This window comes from Marmota marmota, unplaced genomic scaffold, assembly GCF_001458135.2.
Source record: "Marmota marmota marmota unplaced genomic scaffold, marMar, whole genome shotgun sequence".
NCBI lineage: Eukaryota > Metazoa > Chordata > Mammalia > Rodentia > Sciuridae > Marmota > Marmota marmota.
In genome coordinates, this window is record NW_025999982.1 from 20,994,639 (window position 1) to 21,020,762 (window position 26,124).

Sequence of the window (26,124 nt, forward strand, 5' to 3'; positions counted from 1 at the left end):
TGAATTTTTCTCCTGATCCAATCCTAAAGAAGAAAAAAGTAGAATTTATCTTTGTAAGGTAAATTCAATGAATTTTTTTTTTTTTTTTGTATTTTGGGCCACACTACTAATTACTTGCTCTAGTCATATATAATTAATTATACTCAATTATGAGACTTGAATAAATTTTAAAATAAGTACTATAAACTGATTCAAATAGTTACACTCAAATATTTATATTGCTTACCTATTTAAACACATTATTTTTGCAGCATAGTTAGTGATTAATTCCTTGTTAATTGAGTTTTCATGCTTTATAAATCCTCTCTGTTGAACATAATATGCAGTTTAAAGATAAACAAGGCCAGAAGAATTTGATTTATCAACCTGGACATGAACAAGATGTAGATCAGATTGGCACTAAATGCTTTCTCATGTTTGAAAAACTAACCACAGTCTTACATTAATTGTAATGCTAATGCACTTTATCCAGATTAGAATTTTAATTTGTTTACATGTTACATTGACAGGTTGCTTCAGAGATGGTCAACATTATGAAGAAGGATCAGTAATTAAGGAAAATTGCAACTCCTGGTAATGAATTTAAGTGACACAGAACAGAATTGTACTGTCTATGAATTTTTTTCTTCAAATAAAAGGAAGATTTTTTTTTGAAACAAAACAAATAGACAAAATTAAATATGTATACACAAAGTCATATTCCATAAGACATCATATACTTGTAAATTTTTATAGGCCTATTTATTGAATGTTGAAAATATAATCATGCATGTATCTTTTAATACCTGAGCTTGATGTTTTGTTTTTGATAATGAGCCTTGATCATACAGCAGTTTTGCATTAGGTATGCATTCTAACAACAAAAATTTTAATATACTTCAGATTTTAATATACTACAGACAAGCTGTGTTTTTTTAGCATGACTACATTAAAAAAAAAAACAAACATGCTACTTTAAAAGGCTTAGATTACAGAGAAAGTTTCTCCATACAAGGGAATCAAATCTAATTGCCAAATGATCCTGTTTTAAAACTTTAGTAACTATGTTGCCATATCATTTATTATTTGCTGAAACAGAGGTTAAGAGCCCATTGAGTGGTTGCTAATACCTGTTTTATGATGTATTTCACCAATAATCAAACAGCCATATGGTTAACATTAATCATGAAATTATGTTTTATATCTTTACAATATACAACTCTTGATGTTAATTCTGAAATGTACTCTATAAAGGCCAGGCCACATTTGTAATTCTTGTATCTTTATAGCACATGCTCAGGACAGCAGTGGAAATGTTCCCAGCACACGTGCCTTGTTCGTCCAGAGTTAATTGAACATGTCAATCAAGGAGACTATGGGTGAGCTGAATCTTGCATTACCACTTTCTTGGCCCTCCTAATTACTCCTCAGATCTCAAACAATTTTTTTTACTTACTCCTAAAAATGGTCATTATTCAAAAGAAAGAATGGGGAAATTGGGAATGGAGATAAAAGGTGTGTACACTTAGAATGCACAAGGTGAATAATAAATAATTAAATTAAAATTAACACATAAAAAAGAATGGTACAATCTAGTATTGAATCATTTAGGAAAGAGAAGTGTCATGGTGTGGGTGTGGGGAGTAGAGGAAGTATTACACTGAATAAGTATATAGGCAAAATTAGGATATTGGCAATATTGATTTATCACACTCATCATTTTCTTTCTGCTGCTGTATCACCAAGCCAATCCTGTGCTCAGCTATCCTAGATAGGATATAACCTTCATAGGATAGTATTCTATCTGGATGATACCTCAGATAACAAGTTAATTTAGACAGTTTTCCTAAAGTGACTGATATTTAGCCAATTCATTTATAGCTCATTCAAAAGACAGACTGAACCACTTTGCTAGTAATATAAAGATAGGAATGACTTACACTTAAACATTGGAAAAATTGTTTAATGCTCTCCCATAGATTAAAAATGAAGTGGCTTCACCACTTACATCTAGAGAATGAAGATGTAGGCACCAGCACAACACAGAACTGAGAGAGGGATAGGCTGGCCAATACCTGTCTCAAAATTTCTCCACTGCCATTGATCAAATCTCTATATATCACTATGTATCCCTTGATAGCATCTTCCACACTCTGTACAAGGCTTCATATAAAAAGATCCATTGTCCAGCTGCTCTAAAAGTGAAGTCATTCTGAGATGTTGTTTTTAAAAATAGAAATCTCATTCTCTTCTACACTTAAAACACTTTGTTTCCCAGCACAATGGGAACACTGAAGTTCAATGTGCCCAAAGTATTTTCGTGGAAGACAAAATATAGAAAGTCACTTTTGTTGATATTAACATTTAAAAAATCATTCTCAATTCTTCTCTGTGTTTGTGGTTAATATTTTAGGTGATAACTTGATTACTGTTAAGTATTTCTAGGAAAAACCAATTACGGTTTTCTGTGGCTAGGTGACATATAAATTTTCAAGGAACATGATCTTGACAAATGAATTGAAAAGGTTCCTAAGAGGATTTAAATGCTGGACCTAAGTAGCACATGCTTCCGAGAAACTGTGGTAGATAAGCCCAGATTCCCATTGTTATAGAGTACACAAGAATCCATAGTAGGAAAAAAGTATAAGTAGGAGCACAGAAGTTGAGAATTTATTGGGAATGTTGCCTTCCTTGGGAGAAGGAACTTTTTTCCCCATTATTTGTTTATTTTGAGCATGTTTTAGGGGTTTTTTGTTTTGTTTTGTTTTGTTTTGTTTTGTTTTTTGTTTGGTACCAGAGATTGAACTCAGGGGTACTTAACCAATGAGCCACATCCCAAGCCCTATTTTGTATTTTAGTGAGAGACAAGGTCTCAATGATTTCCTTAGTGCCTCAGTTTTGCTGAGCCTAGCTTTGAACTCGCCATCTTCCTGCCTCAGGCTCCTGAGCCTCTGGGATTACAGGTATGTGCCACAGAACCCTGATATTTTAGGAATTTTTTTTTAAGGTATGAAATTTGCATTTTCTTAGCAAACATTAAAGAGTACATGACTTAAAAAGAGTAAAAAGGGAAAGATATTTGAGGAAAAGGAAACATGCACAGACCAAAAAGAAAAAGTTAAAAGAAACAAGATATGAAGAAAAGGAATAAAAGTAAAATCATTCACTGGGAAACAAAAGCAGGAAATTTCTTATATTTAAAAGAAAGTTCTAATTTTCTGCTGTTTGTTGTTCTCTGTTCAGGAAGCTTAAATTGCTTTTGTGTGAAAAAAATATTATTATAATATATTATTCAATATTATATTTGTTTATGTTATTATAAAATAACTTATAAACAAATATAAACCTTTGCTTTAAAATATTTCTTTCCCGAATCTTGGCAGTATTTTAGATTCTAGCCTTTATTTATTCCACATAATGTCTATCAGTGCTTATTTAGTCCCTGCATTATTTTTCAAGACAATCAATTAACATTAATAAAATGTGTTCATTTGTGGCATTGATGAGGATGCAATAATTTCTGTCTTGGAGCAGTTAATTTAGCTGAGGCGCCAACATGTCAAGCTTTTGTAAAAGGATTTGTAATGATAGGGCAGAATGTAGGACCAAATCAATGGCACAAATAATAATCTGCAAATTAGTAGAATAAAGGGAGACCCACAACTGTTTTTGTTATTTGCTCAGTGCACAAAACCCTTCTGGAACTTAACACTTTAAAGCCACAAGCTTTTCATTTGTTCATGTCAGTAATTTGGAATGGACTCAACTGAGGCTCTTGCTGGTCTCTTCTGGGCTTGCTCATATATCTATTGACTTCTTTGGGAATTGAGGCTGAACTCTCAAAGATGGCCTTACTTCTGTTTTTTGTTTTGTTTTTTTGTTTTTGCCTGCTGGTGCTGGTTGCCATCTGTCTCCAGCTGGCTTGCTTTGTCTTCTTCACATGAGGGCATTGTTCCAACAGGGTGTAGATGGAATCTGTGCAAGCTCTGTCTTGAAGCTTAAGCTTGACAGCTACACAACATCAATTCCATTGCTTTCTTTGGGCAAAGCAAGTGAGTAGGCCAATCCACATCTAAAGGCTAGGCAAGTAGATTCTCTCTTGATGGAGAGAGCTACAAATAATTTGTGGCCATTTTGAATCTGTCAAGTGTCTAAACTTGATTTTTTTTTAACGACTTCAAAATCTAGTATAGAGGATAATTTGGCCTAGATTTTGCATTTGTTTCTCAAAATCAACATATGCCAAACTGAAGGGATCAACCTTGACCTATCCTTGGTGACTGTCATCTGCCTCCATCTGGTCAACCAAAATATTTCAGGTTAGCTCAATTCCCCCCACCTTTTTTTTTTTTTTAAACATGTCACCACATCCTACTAATTCCCATATGCAACGTTTCTCTAGGTTCTATTTTAGTGCATTTCCTTATCACATATCATTTGAAACGACATGGTTGTCTTTCTGTGTTCAGTTTGACTAAATTCCAGTCTATTCTTTATATTTTCATAGCTATCCTTCCAAAATAAAGCCTTGATTCTGCCACTTATGTTCTTGAAAATCCTTCATTTCATTCCTTCTGAAAAACAATTATTCTTAGCATGAATGACTGTCTAGATGTAAAGGTTTTTCACTATCACACGTTTTACACCCTTTCTAGCCCCCCCATCCCCTCTCATCATTTAACTTATCTGCCAATCCCTATGTGCGCAAACTAATTCCAAATCCTTCATGCTTTGCTCAAGAGTTACCTCTGTTTAGAATAAATGTTCGCTTTTCTTCACATTTGGCCTCCAAACTCATTCTCATCCTTCCAGGCTAAGCATTAAATTCACTTTCTATGAAAATGTGCCAACTCCTTCAGGCAGAGTTATGTTTGAATCCTCTGTTCTGATCACATTTTGACCTACTGCTAATGAAGTTGCCATATTGAAATCATTTCTTTCTTTCTAGTCTTTGTCAGGGTACGAGCACCTCGAGGGTAGAGAAAGTTTTTTCATTTTTGTGTTTCTGGTATTTACCAGATAAGATGACAGATAAGTTAAGAAGGTTCTATAAAAGCTAAATTGGATTAAGGAAAAGTGATAAAGTCCAGTTCAAGGAGAACAATGCAGGTTAATAGGGCCTTTCACAGTTTTTTGAAACTATATCACAGTAAAACACACATTTTGTGATCTAGTATACATACACATAAAGGAACATAAAACGGTTCTTAAAAATAGGTTCGTAAAGTAGGGTTCCTCCCTTTTTGTGGGGGGCACTGGGGATTGAACTCAGGGCCACCCAACCACTGAGCCATATACTCAGCCCTATTTTTTTTTTTTTTAATTTAGAGACAGAGTCTCACTGAGTTGCTTAGCATAAAAAGCCTCGCTTTTTGCTGAGGCTGGTTTTGAACTCGAAATCCTCCTGCCTCAGCCTCCCCAACCCCCGGTGTTACAGGCATGCACCACTGCACCCAGCTCCTTCCTATTTTTAATAAGATCTAATATTTCCTATTATTTTCCTATATTTATTTAGTTTTTGTGGCCCTGGGGATTGAATTCAGGGCCTTGTGTATGTTAGGCCAGTGTTCTACTACTGAGAGCTCTGCCATTGAGCTACCTCTCCAGCTGCCTTCTATTTTTATTTTATTTTTTAAAATGCTTATTCCTACTCACTCAATTGAGTGCTTAATGAAGTGACCCACAGATGTCTCTGACCTGATACCTGCAAGCTGTTAGTGTAGGACAATGAAAACATACTTCACTAATTTCACAATTTTTTCCAAGGTGGATCCTGTTAGTCTCTCAAATAATTCCACAGTATCTAATATATTCAGGGGTTTTCTTATTGAAATTCCTTAGGTGGATGAAGATTTTACTTAAAAAATCATAGCTATAAGGTGGTTTAAAATTTATGACTTAATGGGCCTTATGAAAGAAGAGCATTAACTTGCCAGGCACATTATTAAAACTTGAGTGGCATTTATAATCATTTGTAAGAACCTATCACATTGTACATAATTTTGATTATAAACAAAACAGGATAAAATTTATACTTGACTTAAGTAATAAAACTATCTTGCCCTTGAGTTGTAAATGATTCAAATAAGCAATGAATAAATTACTTTTAACTTTCTCATTTTTCATCTACTGTCATCTTTTAAAGAAATTTTGCTTTCAAATGTCAATATTAAATTTGGAAACAGTACATTTTTTCTAAGAACACAACATATATATCTAGAAAGAAATCTACGTTTTGTTATCAAACTTCACATCAGTTTATTTTATATTATTAGTAGTAATTAATAGTATTAAGGACTTTACACAAATTAACTCATTTAACAAAAGGTAGACCATTTCAACATCTAATTAATTATCACAGATATAATTTTTTTAAAAAAGCAACCATTTTGCTTGCACTTTTTCATGGCACTTCTTTTTATTAGCAAATTTCTTTTCAAATCTAAATTATAAAGAAAACAGATACCTACTTAATCAGCAAGTGCATTTGTGTGTATGTGTGTATATATTTTCGTTTGTAAGGCAGATGGACAGCGCAGAACTACAGCCAATTCTGGGGAATGACTTTAGAAGAAGGTTTCAAATTTCGCCTTGGCACCTTGCCACCCAGCCCCATGCTTCTGAGCATGAATGAGATGACAGTAAGTGCTTTTCCTGATTCACATTTGTGTATGTGTTTGAATAAGGGTATTTCATATGTATGTCCAAAGCAATTCAAAGTAACTAAAATATTGAGTTGTAAGCCTTTGAAGTTACAAAAATACAATTTCTTTATATCGATTTGAAAATATTTCCCCAAAATGGTTGTTTTATCCTACAAAAGTCTCATGTGAACTTTGAAAGTTCAACTACACATAATGTCCTTTAATAATGAAGGGGTGTTGCCTATAGTTTCACAGAAAAGCATATTTTTTATGACAGGTTGTTCAGCTTGTCAGTGCTTTCTCAAGTCCTCACCCTTATTTTATTTTTAACTACAGAGTTATTCTGTGAGTTTATCTAAACTCTGTTTTGATGCCTCTTGGACTACTCAGTATCATATAAGATTGAAATAAATGCTGGCAACTTTAAACATGCTTGTTATGATGATTAACAAAATCTTCAAAATTTCCATTAAGAAAATACCTTCATTTTTGCAGAATGACCTGGAAAACTCCTTTGTAAAATTGCCTGAGTGTCCAATAGACTTACGCTTTGTACTTTGTATTGGTTTTTGTTTTCCTTTGTAAGATGTATTATCATCTGCTAATGGAGAAGTTGCATAAAGAAATTTCTATTTCTCTAGGTAAACTCACTCAGAGTTTACTTTACACCCCAGTGTGTGGTGTTACCCGTTACATGCACTTTCTAGTTGAGATGTTGATTTTATGCAAGGCTGTCACTGATGCCCAGGGCGGGGTGGGACTTCAGGCCACTCAGTGCAACTTCTCTAGTCTGCATTGAAGAAGTCAGGCTCTGGCTGCCTAGACGCTCTCAGCATCTGGAGACAGCAGGGTTTTTGTTTGCAGCTGGATGAGTTGTAAACCCACTGGTGACTCATTAAACATTTCACCTGAACTCAAATTTACAGAGCTCTGATCACCTGAATTATTGTTCCAATTCAAATTCTAGTAGCAAGATCTGTTAAATTATAATTAAGCTCAGAGAAGATAATAATAACTGACTTTTACTGAGTGGTGTGTTAAGCTCTTTTATACTTTATCTCATTTAATTTCCTCAGCCGCTTGATGTCATCAGTACTATCATTACCCACATTTTAAAGACAAGCAAATTAAGATGTAGAGAGGTTAAGTCACAATGATAGTCAGAGAGGCTAAGAGCCATTGCAGAATTAAATTGCAGATCCAGGACATTTACAAGGATCTGTTCCCCAAAATAGTCCTTAGCATTCCAGTAGAGTCAGTTAGCTTTGGCAAATTCAGGTTCAAAGCAGAAAAAAAAAAAAAAAGCCTTTTAACCTCCTAACCAGAGATAATTTTCTGAAATGATCAGTTTAAAGATATTTTTGGATCTTTTGCTACAATCAGTAAGACAAAATCTTTGGCATGATAGTTCAGATTCATCAGATTCATGACTTTTTAGTGATCTAATTAAAAGATCAGTTGGAAAAGAGTCATTTTTATTATAACAGTTTTATTTTCTCTTTTTTGTCCCCATCTGGGAAAAAAAGAAGCAGCATTGTTAAAGAAAATACTTACCTATTAAGGTCTATTCTTCCACTTTCTTTTTTTCGAGGGCCATGTTGGACCAAACATTTATTAAGGAGTTTTCTCAGTATTATTCATAACATTTCTCTTCTAAATTTTATTTTTTGTAGCTTGGAAGGATTTATAATCTAGAGAAAATGAAGTATATTTCTTTCTCAAGTTGCCATTCACCGTAGCAGAAAAAAATCTAATTCTAAATCATTTATTGGCTCCTAGGGATTTATTTGCATAAAAGGTTCTGTGTTGATATATAAGTGAAAATTCTTAATGACTAATACTTGAAGAAAATTTAAATTGTTAGTGGTATAAATTAATGCATATGGTTGCCAAGTAATTCCAGGAAAGCAATAAGGAAACTCCTGCCATATGGGGAATTCCATTAACTGCTAATGAAAACAGGCAAGAAAACAGCTTCTTATTTCTAGGGCATGGTGGCTCATGGACTGTTTCTGAGTGTTGGAGTTGTCCTAATAACTGGTCAAATAAAAGAAATTCCCAGAAATATGACAAGGATTTCTAGAAAAACATATGGGGTCAATAGGATCTGAGTTGAGCTGGAAGCCAGAGAGATCAAAACTGGTTTAATTCTGAGCCTGGGGACTACATAGAAAACACCTAATATACGATGTCAGACTCCAACCACAGTGAAAAGGAAAATGCTTCAGGAAACTGAAATTTTCCCTCACCTCTCGCCGTTTTACAATTTTGTTAGTTAGTTTGTTTGTTTATTTTTGTGTTGCTATGAATTAAACCCAGGGTCTTGAACATGCTAAGTGGGAACTTGAACAGTGAGCTACAACCCCAGCCCCTTCTAAAAAGAAATATCAGGCTGGGGCTGTAGTTCAGTGGAAGAGCTCTTGTCTAGCATGTGCAAGGCTCTGGATTTAATCCCTGGCATTGAAAAGAAAAAAATAAATAAATATATAAAAACAACAATACAGAATGGACTGATTTATATGTATAGTGAATTATGCAGTTGCCAATAGTGGTATGATTTCTAGCCTGCTGAGAAATTCCACTGTCCCCAAACCCCCAGGTCTCTCCCTTTTCCTGGCTGCATTGCTAGGATGCTCATTGACTCAAGATATTTTTTTTTCTGTGGGTAGAAAAAGTGAGTGATGAATTATCTTCTGTTCCTGAGAAAGCTCTTCTCTTCCTGCCTAGTTTGGCTAGTTTGCTGGTTTCATTCCTTAGCATAAGTCACTATTTGCCCATAATGTGTCTACTGTGCTGAAGTTAGAGGACTATTAATAGGTGTTGTGCAAAAATGTCCTTGATTGTATAAATGTGAAAACTCTTTTTAACCTATATGAATTGTTCAATCAAAACACATTTTTGCAGAGTATGATTAGTTACAGTGAGGAACAGAAATATGTTTATAGTGAGGCAAGCAGGTAACTTGGAGACTTTGGAGAGGCCTTTCTGGATGATAATTGTTTGGTTTATATATGAGGTATCCTCCAAAAGCTCATCTGTGAGACAATGCAAGAATGTTCAGAGGTGAGATGATTAGATTATGGGAGTTGTACCCTAGTCAGTGGACTAATCTACTGATGTGGATTAAATGGCTGATAACTGTTAATAGACAGGTAGGGTACAGCTGGAGGAAGTAGGTCTCTGAGGACATTTCTATGGTGTTTATATTCTGTTCCTGGTGAACAGAGCTTTCTCTCTTTGCTTCTTGTTTGCCATGTCCTGAGCTGCTGTCATCCACCATACTCTTTTTCCATGATGTTCTGCCTCACCTTCCACCTGGAGCTATGAAGTCATTGGATAGATTAAACCTCTGAAACCATGAGCCAAAATAAACTTGTCCTCCTATAGCATGTGTGCGGGTTGGGTTTGAACCTCAGCACTGCAAAAACAAAGCTCCATAGAGGCAGTGTGTTCAGTACAGCCAGTATGCTTGGTTCTCATTCTGGCTGCTCCACTTGTTGCCTCTCTCTTCCTTCATAAAATGGTGACTGTGGTCTTACCTAGCTCTTAGGGTTGTATGAGTTCATGAAATGCTGGGTGAGCAGTGCTTATCAAAGTACTTAGGATACTGTTAGGTGTTAAAGAAGTGTTATTATTTAGAATTAAGCATTGTTTCTCTCCCTTGTATTATTAACTTCTAGAGAATCACAGGATTCTGAAACAGGTCAATTCTTCCAGAATTTAAGTATCCAAACCTTCATCATTTGTAGCATTTTATTTCATATAGAGAGGTGTAGGCATTGATTCATTGGTTCTGATGGAGATTACATATTTCTGATGAACCTGAAAATTTTTCTGTTATACTCTCAGATCAAATCAAATCAACTCTGCATATGATTGTTTTCCAGACTAGCAAACAAGTACTTTTGAATTTGGAAGATAGCTTTGAAAAGCCTCCCTGTGTTGTATTTCATTATAAATATTGAAAATATTTTGAATGAAAAAAGACTATTTTCACCCAGAAATGTGGAAATTAAAAGGTTACTTTTATATGTGGCTCAGTTTAAAAAATATAATAGTTTTTTTTTATTATTGCTGACTCCTCAGAAAGAATAATTAGGTATTATATCTAAGGTGGAATGATTTAAAATTAAGACTGGCATAATATTTTAAACCTATAGACCTATACTATGTCATGTGACATAAGACTGGTGTAGGTAAAAACATTATAATTTTTTTAAGTTAACTAGCAAAACATGTTTTCTCAGTCACTCAATATGAATGAGTCTAGTTGGATAAATTAATAAAGAAACATGTTATAATTTTTCTGTACCAGTTAGAAGATGAAATAACTTTATAATAAATAAATATATAATATTTATATAATATATAACTATTATAACTTTTAAAATCACCAATTTTTAGGTGAGAAATTTTTTTAAAAATCATTGAATCATTTGGATAATTTATCCTTACCTAGATAACACATAGTTGATTAATTGGATTTATTTCTCTAGTCATTAGTTAAAATAGGAGAAATTTATTTATTTTTTCCTTACCTCTATGAAATATTTCAATGATGGCAAGTACTAAGACTTGAGAAATACCTTTGGAAAAGTCAAATCTTTCCAAGTTTAGGTTTTGACTAATCCTAGGTTATTGAAAACAAATTTTAATTATGAATAACTGACCAAATGAATATCTTCAACTTAACTCCAAGAATATGTACCCTGTGTAAATAGAAGCCTCTATAGAAACGAAAACATTGACTACAAAAGTAAAAAATGCAGTTCTGTAATTATGTATTTTACATAACATTGGACAAAAACAACCATATTTTCCCATAAAATTGATCTTTGGCTCCCACATACATGCATATAAGTCATATGGGCTCAGAGTTCCAAAATACAGTCAGTGGCATTGGTGCTGCAGAGGAGGACATGGGCAGATTTGGTAGTGTCCTTGTTTACATATATGTTCACTTAGCTCACCTCATAATCTTCTCATGTAGTTGAGAGAAAAGCCAAGGACAGAGGAGGATGACAGTTATTTTAACTGACATGGAATTAAGGATTTTAAAATTCAAAAATCATCAAAACATTTACTTAAATGTCTCTCCAGTCTCTTTTCTGTTAACCCCCTTCTCAGAGTGGAACCCCAAACCCTTCGTAACCTTTAGAAAGGACACATGCCACTTCACTCCCTGTTTACCTGCTCTTGTGGCAGAATGAATGTCTTGTGTCTCAAATCGGTTTTCCAGCTTTCAGTTTTGTCTTTCTATACTAGTCACAGTCAGATGAGTAGCACTGTGATATAATTGAACACGACTTGACCAACGCAGTGGGACTAAATTGATCACTGCAGGACAAATCTTCAAAAAGAAATGTGAAAATTTATTTTTTCGTCTGTATGAACAAATACGTTGGGCTGATAAAAAGTAGATTCCTGAGGTGATCTCGTGTGTTGATTTAACAGGTACCTACTCTGGCTTTCCCATGCCTGGGTCTATCTTTTCCATATATACTGTTTCTTCCCAAAGTCTATTACACAAAACACTGAGGCTTTGATCTGCTTCACAATAGAAATGATAGGAATTGAAAAGAAATAAAGTATTTTGTATTGGAAAAAATCATGAACATTATTTTCACTTTTTAGAGCCTCACATAAATTGGCATTTTGTAAAAACACATCGCAGAGAAGACAAATATCTATTTAATTTTCAAAAACAATTGTTCCTTAGAACTGTTTGATTAATCAGCTTCTTCATTTTTAATTACCTGTTAAAATCCCTCAGGGCTAGTGTTCTAAGAAACTCATTTTAGGAAATGTGGTTCATCCATTTTCAGATATATGCATTCTTCACTTTTTAACACCTCTGAAATTGGAATTCTTTCTTAACATTTGATCATGTGATGGGGTCAATGAAAGATGGCATTACCCTAGTAGCTTTAATAATTCTGTGTGCTATACTGGTCATGACTGGGCTCAGCTGTGAGGCACAGAAACTGAAAGTGACAGTGACATAAACAATGCAGACATTGATGTCTCACTAGCAAATCTAGAAGTGGGTTGTCCTGCAATGGAATTGTACTCAATGGGGCTGAATGTCCAGACTTCTTTCTTATTTTTGCTCCATTGCACAGGGCCTTTATTTCCAAGGTCATATGAGGGATCAACAAAATTGCTCCATGTCCATCTCTACTGCCCAAATTCCTGCCAGTAACAAAAATCAAAATACCCAGAAAAAAACAGTGAAAGTCAAGAGCCAGTCGTCTCTTAAAGAAACTTCTTAACGCTTTTTCATAAGCTTGAAAATGGTAATAATAGCAGAGGGGTGTGGGAAACAGTCATTTTGCTGTCTTTAGAAGAGGTGCTAGGACCTGCCATAGAACAATCACTGAGTATTGATATTTACAAGATCATTGAAAATTACTCTATAATTAGAAACCAGAGAAATATCAAAGGATAAGTCTTTAAATGTTAAGGCATGAAGGCAAATATCATTGAAGACGAGAGTTTCATTTAGCCACTAGCAACCAGAAAATTAGCCCTTTCTTTTTTAATATCAAATAGTTTAGAAAAAATTCTTGATATTCATAGCCACTGACCTAAGACTGTAATCAGAACAGAGTTATATTTTCTGTTGCTTTATTTCAGTCTCAGATGTCTCTGATTATCCAATAAAAGTGGCACAAAAATGCAATTAGAGCTGGAGGGGGCAATCCGCATAATGGATTGTGTGTAGATATAGGCTCAACAGTAAGGATGAACAGAGCTTATTCTGAGGTGGTTGAGAAAATTGATCAGTTTGTCTCAAGCTGCTCTCTGATTGCATTCTCGTTACTCCTTCAGAGATTTTACTTTAATAAGATGTGGGAGTTATTGGAAACAATTTCTCCACTGTTTATCACTGTGTTTAATTCTCATATTTGTCCATAATATCTTTAAATTCTATTTTTAAATAAAAACATTAAAGCAAGGTAAATATTAAGTTTAATCACAAATTTGGCTAATACATACTTGAAAATATAATTAAATTATGATTGAACTTTTTTCAACATGACAATATAAAGAATTAAAAATTCTCACATGGAAGAGTGGAAATTTTACTTAAAATTAAATTGATATTTTATTTGAAACACCAATTTTGGAATTTCTTTCACTCTTAGATGGTTCTTTTGATTCTTTTCCTTTATTAAATTATCATTTGACAAAAATACAAATTGTGTAAACTTAAAAAAAAAAACCTATCATTCATTGAAATCAGATTTCTATTACCAGTTCCTTAGTTGTTATTTTGTAAGGCTTACCTTTATTTGTGAGTTATAAAAGCAATCTTATTTTTTAGAGGATTACAATATGTATGGAATAATGGGATATAAAATGTTCTCTGTGTTTAGTATACTAGATTATCTGATATCATAAAAGAAAAAGAATCTCAAGATAATATATGCCTGATCCACTTAAGTCCCAGAGGCTTATTTTTAGAAAAAGCAATATTAAATGATTGGTAAAAATCTTTAAAAATTCAATAGATGAACTTTATGAATTCATTGGGATTAATGGATTCATAAATATATTTTCAATAAAAATGTCATTTTGAGTGTTATTTCTCTATGCCTTATTTTATTAAGAAGGATTACCCAGTCATACTTTTTATTTTTAAGGAATAAATCATAAAAGCAACAAATGCATGCTGATATAATAATTTAACTTAAAGTGCCTTCAGGGGAAAATACATTTTTAAGAGATGAAATTTACTGATATATTGATATATATATATATATATATATATATATATATATATATATATATATCTCCTATTATTATTATCAGATTTATTGTCTCCCATGTGCAAAGCACTGTGGTAGTCTTTGAATGTGGAAGTCACATTCTGAAGAACTTAATGCCACTGAAATGTGTATAAAGTAATAGTTATATCTTTATTGCTTCAGCAGAGCAGAAGGGATATATACTAGGTGTTATTAAATTGGAATTCTAAAGTAATAAAATAATAATGCTCCACTTATTTTTGTGGAAACTTGAGGCAACTTCATGATAAATGCCTAAATGCACACTGATTGGTTGATAATAAAAAAAATGGGAAGGTATGTATATTTCTACCCCATTTAGAAAGATACCTTGGAGACAGAGTTTTTATCTCTGAAACTACTCTACTCAGAGCAATAAATTTGTTCTCCTCCAACTTTGAGGTTCTGTGTTATCGTCCATCTAATGGCATTAGAATCCCAAACACTTGTCTTTTTATAAAACTACTCTTTAAGTTATCATGCAGGGACTGTACTGTGATCCAATGATGTTCTTGGCACTTTATTCCATTATCTAAGTAGCAGTGTTTTTAGTAATGGACGCAAGATTTAATAACTTTCTTATCAGGTGGTAATAGTTCTCTAAATCAAAACTGAGTGCTCCTGTTAATGTTAAAATTTATAAATTATTTTGGATGGATACCTTTTAAAGAGATATGTAAATTCTAAATGTTCCTGGCTTTAGACTTAGAAGCTATTATGTACTTGTCAGAAATAATTCCTTGGAAGATATCAGATCAGTAGCTTCACTTGTTCAATTTATAATCAGAAAACTTTTAAACAGGTAAAATTTTATCTTTTACAGACATTTTACTTCTGCTACAAGGTAGTATATCTTTGTATTTCTGATAAAGTAGAAAAATTATAGAAATGGAGAACGATTTTAAGAACTCTAAAACCTGGATCTAGTTCCAGAGGTAAATCTTATTTAGCTTAGAGTCCTTAGCATGTCTTAGCTTTCAGAAATCAGTTACCTTATCCACAAAAAAGAGTCAACAATATTTGCTCTAATTATGCCACATAGGGCTGCTAAGAATATAAAAAATAATGAATATTAAAAGACTTTGAAAAATTTTAAAGTACTCTCAAAAATTTATGAGCAAGCACATGTGTGTGTGTATGGGTGTGGACATGTAACCTAAGAAGAAAATTTAATAAACAAATCCTCCTTTGGTTTGATTTCTGATTTTTTGGAAGTGAAAGTCATCACTCTCTAGTACAGTTTAGAAGAGAATATGGTATGGTGCTACAGATTTTGTTTGAGATATAAACAGAAAAAATTTCATAACATTTAATGTGCAGTCTTGGAAAGACAACAATAAAGATTGACTCAGGCTTTTAACATGGACTTTTTGCACATTTGTTATTACACACTTAATGTCCTTTTTAATCTCCAAAAATTTAATAAACATCAACCAATTCATTTTGTTTTAGTTTCCCAATAACTGGTGTAGAATTGATGTGTTCCTTGGGGCTCCAAGTGTGTTAATAGGTAGTTGCTATAAGTGCATCATCTCAAAGCCAATTTCACCTCAGAATCACACTCACTCTCCAAAATGGGAGAGACAGAAAAGAAAACATTCTTTATGAGGACAAATTTAGAAAACCTCTTGTGGTCTTTCACATGGATGAACAAACTCTGATTCAAGATGACAAAAACTTTGGCTGAAATTTTTGCACTGCATGGTAACTCAGAAAAAGCATTCTATGTATTGTTCTTGTGATTTTGTATTATAATTCCACACACTGAATTGCCATTTTTAAACACAGAGTGAAGTAAAAATTCTATATAATTATGCTTTATTCAGAAACTTGAATATACAAGAAAATTGAAAGTCAATTATAAGCTTTATTAAAAGGCATAATATCTTCTTATAATGGCTGTTGGGATGCATTTGAGAAAATCTGATTTATCTGACTTTCTTTCCTCTAGGCTTCTTTACCTGCCAAGACAGATCTTCCAGAATTTTTTATTGCTTCTTATAAGTGGCCTGGATGGACTCATGGGCCATTGGATCAAAAAAATTGTGCTGCATCCTGGGCATTTTCCACCGCAAGTAATAGTCATTTTAATTACTTCCTCATAAACTCCCTTTTCACTCTAGAGCCTAAGAGGGTAATTAAAAATGTTTTTAAATTAAAATATTTAAATATTAACATATGGTCAATTAAAATGAAACCATACTCTGGCAAGAGAAAACTATCTGAGGAATATAAGTTTTAGTCTAAAAATTGATCATTAACATCTAATTTTAGATACAGAATGAATTTAAAGTTCAACAAAGTAAAGTTGCCAGAATTTGTTCAATTTTTGAGAGTTAAAGTCAGATAATAAGAAGGGTATTAAGGTTCCTCTGCACCCATAGAATTATCTGTACTCCTGACATGAATATACACACCCTCACATAATTATTACATATTTTTAGTAAGTTCACCATATATGTATATATAAATATGCATATATATATATATATATATATATATATTTAGCTATTAGACTATTCTGAAGTAAAGCTTAGAATTAAATTATCAAATATGTTTTTTCTCATCTGAAATAAAAATAATTCTGACTCTAAAGTGATATAACTGATGTTTAAATAAAATTAACTTACAGTTTTATATTAATGTTGATCCAAAAATGTAAAGAATGCTTCTTTTATAGCTACTTTAATAGAAGTTCACAAGTCAACTAAATAAGTTACTTAGGCTCACCCTAAGATTTTATGTCCAAAATTATCCTCAAAAAAGTACTGATTGTATTTCAGCAATTTAAAAAAAATTGACATGATGAGAACTGGACACTATCAAAGATCTTGTGTTCTAGGGTTTATAGATAATTTCAAAAGAGTGCTCAAAAACAATTTAAAGCACTGACAACATTACAAAGTAAATTCATAGGCTCTTGGAGCAGCCAGCTGTGAAGTAGGCTGACATCTTTGTCTATATGTCATTGCTTCATGGTATCTGTGAGTTACTCCAGAGATGCCTTTAGCAGAACTGGAGTGTTGGCCAGGCTCACCTCTGGAATGGCTGCATCTGTTAATTTAACATTGCTGCCCAGACCTCCTGTGTAAATGCTCTCTGGAGCTCTATTGTTTGTATTTACCAAGTTAGGGACTTTTCTAAGACCTGTTTCAGATGGGTTGGGAGAGATTTAATCATTTACATCATTTGCCCACTTATATTCATGTGGTTAATGACTTACACCTCCAAGGTGATATGTAACAATTTAGCCTTAAATTTAAGCTAGATTAGTATTTCTGGACATTTAAGGAAAGTTGTTAGCAGTGAAAACTGAGAGAGACTTGCTAGGCCGATTTGGAGGCTATCTTGGTATCTCTAGGTCACAGCTTCACAGATAGACTTAGCACAGGGCCAAGTCTAGATTGTCCTCCCACCTAATTCAAATAGTTCCCACAAAGACTATTTGAAATTATTTTGTGGTTTCAGAGGACTCAGTTTTGTATTTCATGTAGTACATATGGTAAATTGGATCTATTATATTTGTATGTGTGTGTTAAATTTTTAAAAAATGAACTAAGTTCTAAAGATATACAGAAAATTGTATCCGGAGGTAGAAGTTGAAATAAGAAAAAATTTTTAAAGAGAAACTAAAAGCTCCAACATGGAATAAAAGAAAAACTTAAAGGATGTACATATATAGAAAAGGTTATGTAACCAAATAAAATTCAAGCATTTGACAGAAGCTGAAGAGGTAAAGGTGTTGGAATGGTGGGAGTTATATGTGCCACAGAGTAAATTTGGAGACAGAATAAAACAAACAGGGAAAATAATAGTGTGTCTCAGAGGTAACATTCAATAAAATTTTTAAAAAGAGAGCAGAAAGCAATAGACTAAACTGAGTTATTCTTAAATTTTCTGACCTTTTCCAAGCATTTCAGGTAAATTTGGATGAAACTTTCAGTGAGATCCAGAAATGTCTATATAACATAGAGCAACAGATTGCATAACATTATGATTTAAAACACTTACCTTTTAGTGGAAATCTAGACTGATGTGGCTTGAGTAAATTTTAGAGGTCCTCCTTTTCAATCCTCCCATCTTATAAAGAGAGCCCAGTAGGTTAGATGACTCACCTAGAGCCAAGACAGGAGACACGACTATTGTTGACACCATGAAGGTGTATTTTGAACAAATTAAATTTCACTAATATTTAAAAAATTATATTTGATTCTGAATCCTGATAGTGAATGTCAAAGCATCAAAGGATTTCTATTTTCTTTTATGATACAAGGAATTATTCCCTTGAGGATTTCAGAAATATTAGTATAGTGCCATTTACTCCTAATGAAATGTATCCTAGCATCCTCAATAGACAGAAATTGAGAAGGAAGTGGAGGTTATAGATTTAATACTTATTAAGCATATAAACTGTATTAGCAATTGCACTATGGAATGGTACACATGCTGTACCATATACAGAGATCCATTTGTAAATGCATTATTTAAAATGAATTATTTTAGAAAAAAACTTAAATGAATATTTTGAGGGGTTCCAGTGTACACATAATTCTTTTTTTTTTAGAAAGAGAGAGAGAGAATCTTTATTATTTATTTATTTATTTATTTATTTTGTAGATGGACACAACACAATGCCTTTTTTATTTTTATGTGGTGCTGAGAATCAAACCTGGGTCACGCCCGTGCTAGGCGAGCACTCTACTGCTGAGCCACAATCCCAGCCCCCACACATAATTCTGATGGGAAGAAAATTGACTTCCCCTGAGAAAAAAAAAGAATACAAAAAAAAAAAAAAAAGAAAACAGCTATCTGTTGGCTTTAACTAAGAGTGAGTAAGGGTTAGCCTGATAGTAAACATCAAAAATGATACTGTTATAGTTATCCAACAACAAAAAAATCTGTTTTTAAAATACTACTCACCCTAATTTTTTCATGGTCTCATCATTTACAATATCATGAAATCATGTTCAAAATGACGATATGTAGATTTCTGCTACTAGTAGGTTAGTTTTTCTAGTCTATTATTCTATGAAGGCAGAATTATATATATTTTTAATTCTTGCTCATTATTGTAATTTTTAAAGCTACCATGCTTTTGACCTAGTAGTGCTCAGTAAGTGTATTGAGGGAGGGATGAACTTATGGCTACTACAATGCCAAGGAATTATTTAAACAGAATAGTCAATCATAAATGATTACTGTGGTTCTCAATATAACTAGTAACATTAATTAATGTTATTAACAATGATATTAATAATAGTTAAAACTGTATTATAAATTATATAATACATATCACTAAGTATATGTAGTGTTGGACCACCCTCTGACAGAGGTTGAGGAGCATCACTAGACCAGCTAGCGAGTGTCTCCGGGCTGAGCAAGAGGGTAAGTGTCGCGACCCGGCCCGCCACCCATCCTGGCAAAAATCACACCGGGTTGGGAGTTGAGTCAGCTGAGATGGCGCAGCAACTCAGTTTATTGTGGAAGGAGAGGACTTATATAGAGAGAGGAGAAGGGGGGGACAAAGGCAGGGGCCAATCAGAGATCGGAGTGTCCCCCAGGTTGGGGTAGCCTAGGCACCCCAGTTACAGAAACAGAGCCCTGTTACCCTAGTTGCAGAAAAAGAGCCCCGTTACCCTAGTTACAGAAACAATACCCCATTAGGTATGTGTGTCCCGTTGCTGGGGAGTTATTCTTTGTGTTTGCGGAAGCCATATCTTGGGGCCATTCAGGCATGTATATGGAAGCCATTTCTCAAGCTCTAACTGTCACATACATGGAGAATCACAAAATCAGAATCACAAGACTGGGGATTTCTTTCCCCAGCGATTGCACTTCCGTGGTCAGCAGAGGTCCCAACAATGTAGTATCATATATAATATACATAATTACTGTAACTATATTATTGTGTGTCACTGACTAGTAATATTAATTAATTATAAGAGTTAATGATAGTTTTAAGTATATTTAGCTAAAAACATACTCACTTTGTATATAAAAGTGAAGTCTATGTTTACTGAAATAAGATTAAGATAATTATTTTCAACATATTACAAGCATAAAAGTGTGCTATGTAGCTTTAAGGTATTAGATAAATTTATAATAGTTTGAATTAGCTGAAGTATGTGCTCCTGGGTAGTTAAATTAGATATCAATTTAAAAAGGAAGGATTCAATTTACTCCAATATATCAAATTAACATGGGTGAATTTTCAGTTAATATTTTTACAATCCATTTTCTTAATTTCTCCAATTTACTTACATTCATTTAAAAATGTATTTAACCATAATTACATGCAAGATACCATGTCAGAGATAGAAGTATAAGTAACATATTGGCCTCAAGAAAACTGCCACTTGACAGATTCCTTAATGACAGGTTCAAAAGTATACAGAACATGAAAGGAACAAGTTAGCAAAGCTTTCAGTTTCCTAAGTTAAAGGAGTAATATCAATAGAATACAAACATCATGACTGAAATTATGTTGTTGTTGAACTGACTGAAATACATAGATCTATTAATGACATTTGTTCTTAATCTCAAATAATGTACAATTTTGAAAACTAACGTTCCAACAGAAAACGATATGTGAATTACTAGAAACATCATGTTGTGTATCATTTGAGTATTAACCAGTATTCTATTTGAAACAGGTGTGGCAGCTGACCGAATAGCAATTCAGTCTAAGGGTCGATACACAGCCAATCTGTCCCCTCAGAATTTGATCTCGTGCTGTCCTAAGAACCGTCATGGATGCAACAGTGGAAGCATTGACAGGGCCTGGTGGTACCTGAGAAAACGTGGGTAAATAGCTGCCCAACACATGTTTCTAAGATTTTTATGAACGTTGTCTCAAGTGACAATAAGGAAAAATGTTTTGAGATGTTTTTTTTACAAAAACAAAAAAGAAGAAAAATCTAATATATATATATTATTATATGGTGAATATAATGTGTATATATATATGATATATATACAAATAAATTTTACTTTTAGATATATACTATATGTGGTATCTTCTGAGATAAGAAGCTATTGGAAACAGTTATTAAAGAATGTGTACATTTTTATCTAAATTAACATAAATTTTTCTTTTGACGACTCAAACAAGCTTTTTCTTCTTGCTGCTCTGCACCAAGTGGTTCCCGTGAGTTCCTTCAGAGGGATTGCAGTAATCAATGTTGCTGATTCCTCAATTGTGCCTTTTAGTTAGCTAGGTTGATGAATAGAGATAAAATTGGAGGAAAAATTAGATTAAAAATCTCAGAAGAATAACACAAAAAAAGTAACTTAGAGTTGCTTCAGCTCATCAGTGCCATTACTGTGTTCATCCTAGTTGGTGAAAATTCTCAGGTTGCAAATCCTTACTCTCACAGCTGACACCAGCACAGCACCATGTGGCTACTGGAGAGCTGATATGCTTCAGAGCTGATTATTTGGCTAAGGACTGCACCTGACAACTAGTAGAATGTGGAGTGACTCCCATTCTTTCACCATCCAGTCAGTGGCCTTAACTTGTCATACAACAGTTAGATGTTATGAAAGAGGGAAAGTGTCAGATATTGATAGGTAGCATTAAATTGTTAACATTTTTTTTCATGTATTTTGCCTAATAAAATGGTGATTTGAATGGGCAGCTTGGGCTGAAATTTTCCTGGTGTAGTAGAGTTTGACTGGCTTCTGTTTTATGCTATGATAAAGATAAAAGTTTTTCAGGAGTTTCAAAATATAAATTATTATTGAGATCAAATTAAATCTCATTGTATTAGTCTGCTTGTACCCTCATAACCACATGTCAGAGTCTGGTGACTTAAACAGGGATTATTTTGTCTCAGAGACTGCAAGGTCCAAGGTCAAAGTGCTGGATTATTCAGTACAAGGCAGAGATTCTCTTCCTGGCTTGCAGTTGTTCACTTTCTTGAAGTGTCTTCACATGGTGGTGAAAGAGCTCTGGTTATTTCCTTTTTCTTATAAGGGCACAGAATCCCATCCATGAGGGTCCCACACTTAGGCTCTCATTTGAATTAATTATGTCTCAAAGGGGCAACACCAAATGCCATCACATGGGCCTTACAACTTCAACATATTAATTTTAGATTCACACAATTCAGTCTATACCACTCAGCATTTAATATAAATGTAAATGTGGCATATTTTATGCTTTGTTTTCATCATGTTTCTTGCTGAGATTTTCATACTCTGTTGGACACTGTCACATTTTTTTGAACCAATTTTAGTGGATTTTTAACGGTCATTTCAGCATTAAATATATATAAAATCAGTTATGTAATTTCAGTTCCCTTACTATCGACCTTTGTATTCAATAGGATTATATTATATTTGGAATCAAATAATTTGCACTTTGCTAAGTTCACTTTCAAAATCAGAAATCAAAATATTTAAAAAATTTTTTGTGCATCGTGTTTATCTCATAAGTTTCTACTTTAAATGTTATATAATTGTTATACTATTTCCCCAAAGTATCATGAACTACAGATATATAATCATTAAAGTCTTATGAAAGATAGTATCTGTAACTTAAATAAAATATCAACAAACCATAAAAAAACCCTTAATTCTTAAATGTACATAATTTATCTGTAAATAACCAAAGTGATTGTTTTTTCATATCTAATTAGACTCTTCTACATTATTATACATAATTATAATCTATATTTTAATATTACTAGCAGCTTTATAAATGGCTACTTTTCATCCTCAGGTAATCCTATATTGAAGATAGAATTATTTATTAGAAAAGGATTGAAGTAAAATTTCAAAAATAATAATGAACAAATAATACAGGGGTAGAGAGCAATGCAATGTCATTGAGTTGCTTTGTTGGAGTCAGTTGATATTTTTTAAATTATGCATGTAGGTAACCAGCAAAATTTATGAATGTTTAGTTCAGCAAGATTGAACATAGACAGAATATTATGGCATTTCCCTAAATACTACCTTTGTTTTTTGCTTATTTCTCATAGACTGGTATCTCATGCCTGCTATCCACTTTTTAAGGACCAAAATAACACCAATAATATCTGTGCCATGGCTAGTAGGTCTGATGGGCGGGGAAAAAGGCATGCCACCAAGCCATGTCCCAACAGCATAGAGAAGTCTAACAGGATTTACCAATGCTCTCCTGCCTACAGAGTGTCTTCCAATGTAAGTCTAAATAGCAAGAACTAATAATGGCCAACATCCTCAAACATATATAGCTCTGTTGTTAATACTATTTAAAAACTTTAAAACTATTAAAAATAAAATATTATATTTTCAGATTTTTTTCTTACAGTGTCCATTAAAGACTTTGAGTACAGTTTCTATTTTTTCCTAATATTAGTGTCAAAAATGGGCTTAATTTACAATATGACCAGGAAAATAAAGTTCTTAAATTATGTTTTATAGTGTGTGTGTATGTGTGTGTGTGTGTGTGTGTGTGTGTGTATACAAACTTGATAAGTAAAGCTAAGTCAAACCTGCTTTCACTGAATTTTTTGTGGTGGTGCTAAATTTATCAATCCTTTACTCCCCAAGATAATGGAAGTGAGCATATTCACAATAGGAAATAGTCTTAGATTCCAGTTTGTCATGTTAAAATCCTAGGCAAGTTTTATTCCATGATAGCAGTGTCACCTGGTCTTCTTAACTCCAAAATATCTGACTCCTCAGTGACTCACAGTAATCTCCAAAATACAGTCCAGTATTTTTACCATGGTAAACAGGTCTTCTATGAATTGAGTCTATTCTACTATTTTTATAGATTCATGTCCTGTCAGCATTTGCCCTGTGCACCTGCACACAATGCTTCTGATGTATCTGTCTCTTTTCTCCAGATATATCACACTCATCCATGCATGTGTACTTAGCTAGGTGATAATTTCTCTGATCCAAGGTGTTAACCCACTGTTCCATCTGGTGAAATGTTACACAAATGTCAAAGTCTAGAGCAAAATTTCATCATTTTTTAAGTTTTACTGGACTTCTAAGTGGGATTAATTTCCTTTTGTGGTTTGTTGCCATAACAATCTATGCTTCTCTCGATAATATAACTTATTATATAATAGTGAAATTAGTTGTATGAATGTCTGTTTACACCACTGAGATGTAAATATCTTGAGGATGGGTGCATAGTCAGTGTTTGTTTCTATCATAGTTTCTAGACTATACTTTGTGCTCAATATATACAGAAGGGAGGGAGGGAGGGAGGGAGGGAGGGACAGAAACAGGGAGGGAGGAAATTCCCTGCCTCCCTACTGAGGGTACATTGGGTGGCAACACAGAAATATTTGTACTGAAGCTGTAGAGAGACCTCACTAAACATCTGAGATAGCTGTTGTGATCTCCACTGATTGATCATGGCTTTAACTTAGCTTTGATATTTTTTGTTTGTCACAATAAAAAGTTAATACACTTTCTCTCCACTCCAAAATTATCATTTAGTGATAAAACTCAACAAAAAATGAGCACATCTTTAGCAATTTCATCAATGTTATATTTCATGTGTGAGTATTTCAAACTATGATTAAGAGTAAATAAACTGCAAGTGATCAAATAATTTCGGATTACGTAACACCTAAATTGTACTACAGCCGTCAAACTGTAGGTGTAGTATTTTTGATAATGATGATGATACTCATTGATATTTCCCATTCCAGGAAACTGAGATAATGATGGAAATCATGCAAAATGGACCAGTTCAAGGTAAACTTGCATGATATTTAATAAAAATTGCTTTAAGAATCTTCATAAGCATTTAATAATTCTAAAATCAGTTCAGTTATGAGAATTGCTTAGCTAATCACTTAATTATCTGCCATTTTACTTTAAGAGATAGACTCACTTCTATATTGAACTCTTAAATATTAGTGATTAATTTCATAAAAGTGCTGAGTATTTTCAAGTGATCATGGACTAACAGACATTCAAACATGAAATGCCAAGTGATTAATTCACAACAAGCTCACTTTCCTCCCTTTAATCATATGTAAGAGTCATACATAATGTTAGATATTGTCACCTTCACCTTAGGTAACAGATTGGAAAAAATGAGGATTAGTAATAGAAACAAAACTAGATACATTTCTTTTGTATTAGTTCAAGGGAAATCAAGTAAGCCAATATGATTTTTGTGTCTTACAAAAGGCCTCAAACTTGACAATTTTGTAAATGTGTTCTTTGAGATAAACTAACAGTTAATAACAAAATTATGTAATGACTCACTGTATATTGACTTTGATTTTCAGAATATCATCTCTGATAATAGTTACTTTTGCTTATTTGTTGAATTTTATTTTGTAACATTGACGTGGAGAAGGAAAAATACACAGAATATATTCCCTCTCTAAACAAACATAGCCTTGAAGTGCATGGAAGAAAAAAATTCAATGAGGCATAAAGTGGAATTCAGGTTGTGAACACCAAAAAGCCCAATTATTTATCAGTGCATTGGAATAAAAAATTTAAAAAATTAAATTTAAAATATTTGATATATACTTAAGAAACTGTTGGGAAGATTTTCTTTTTGCCTGAATGCTGATTTGATTAGTTCAGCATACAGAAAAAGATCATGGATGTTTCTAATTGTGCTGAAATTATGTTTTACGGAGAAAACAAAACACACTAAACATGTTGTGAATTTAAGAAATCCTGGAACCTTACACAAAATCTGAAAAAACATGAGAAGCTTCTTTCTCCTTTACAGCTGTATA

General features: G+C 33.2%; 1 protein-coding gene across 4 annotated transcripts in view; it reads left to right on the forward strand.

The window, feature by feature from the left end:
• Positions 1–26,124, forward strand: part of Tinag (tubulointerstitial nephritis antigen) — a 76,814-nt gene that overhangs the window by 12,151 nt on the left and 38,539 nt on the right. For all 4 annotated transcript variants that reach the window (XM_048805523.1, XM_048805524.1, XM_048805525.1 and 1 more), the window contains exons 2-8: positions 510–573; positions 1,269–1,358; positions 6,506–6,620; positions 16,365–16,488; positions 21,067–21,217; positions 23,398–23,578; positions 25,072–25,117. In XM_048805523.1, coding sequence (XP_048661480.1) covers positions 510–573; positions 1,269–1,358; positions 6,506–6,620; positions 16,365–16,488; positions 21,067–21,217; positions 23,398–23,578; positions 25,072–25,117 — 771 coding nt within the window. The remainder of the gene's footprint in view (positions 1–509; positions 574–1,268; positions 1,359–6,505; positions 6,621–16,364; positions 16,489–21,066; positions 21,218–23,397; positions 23,579–25,071; positions 25,118–26,124) is intronic.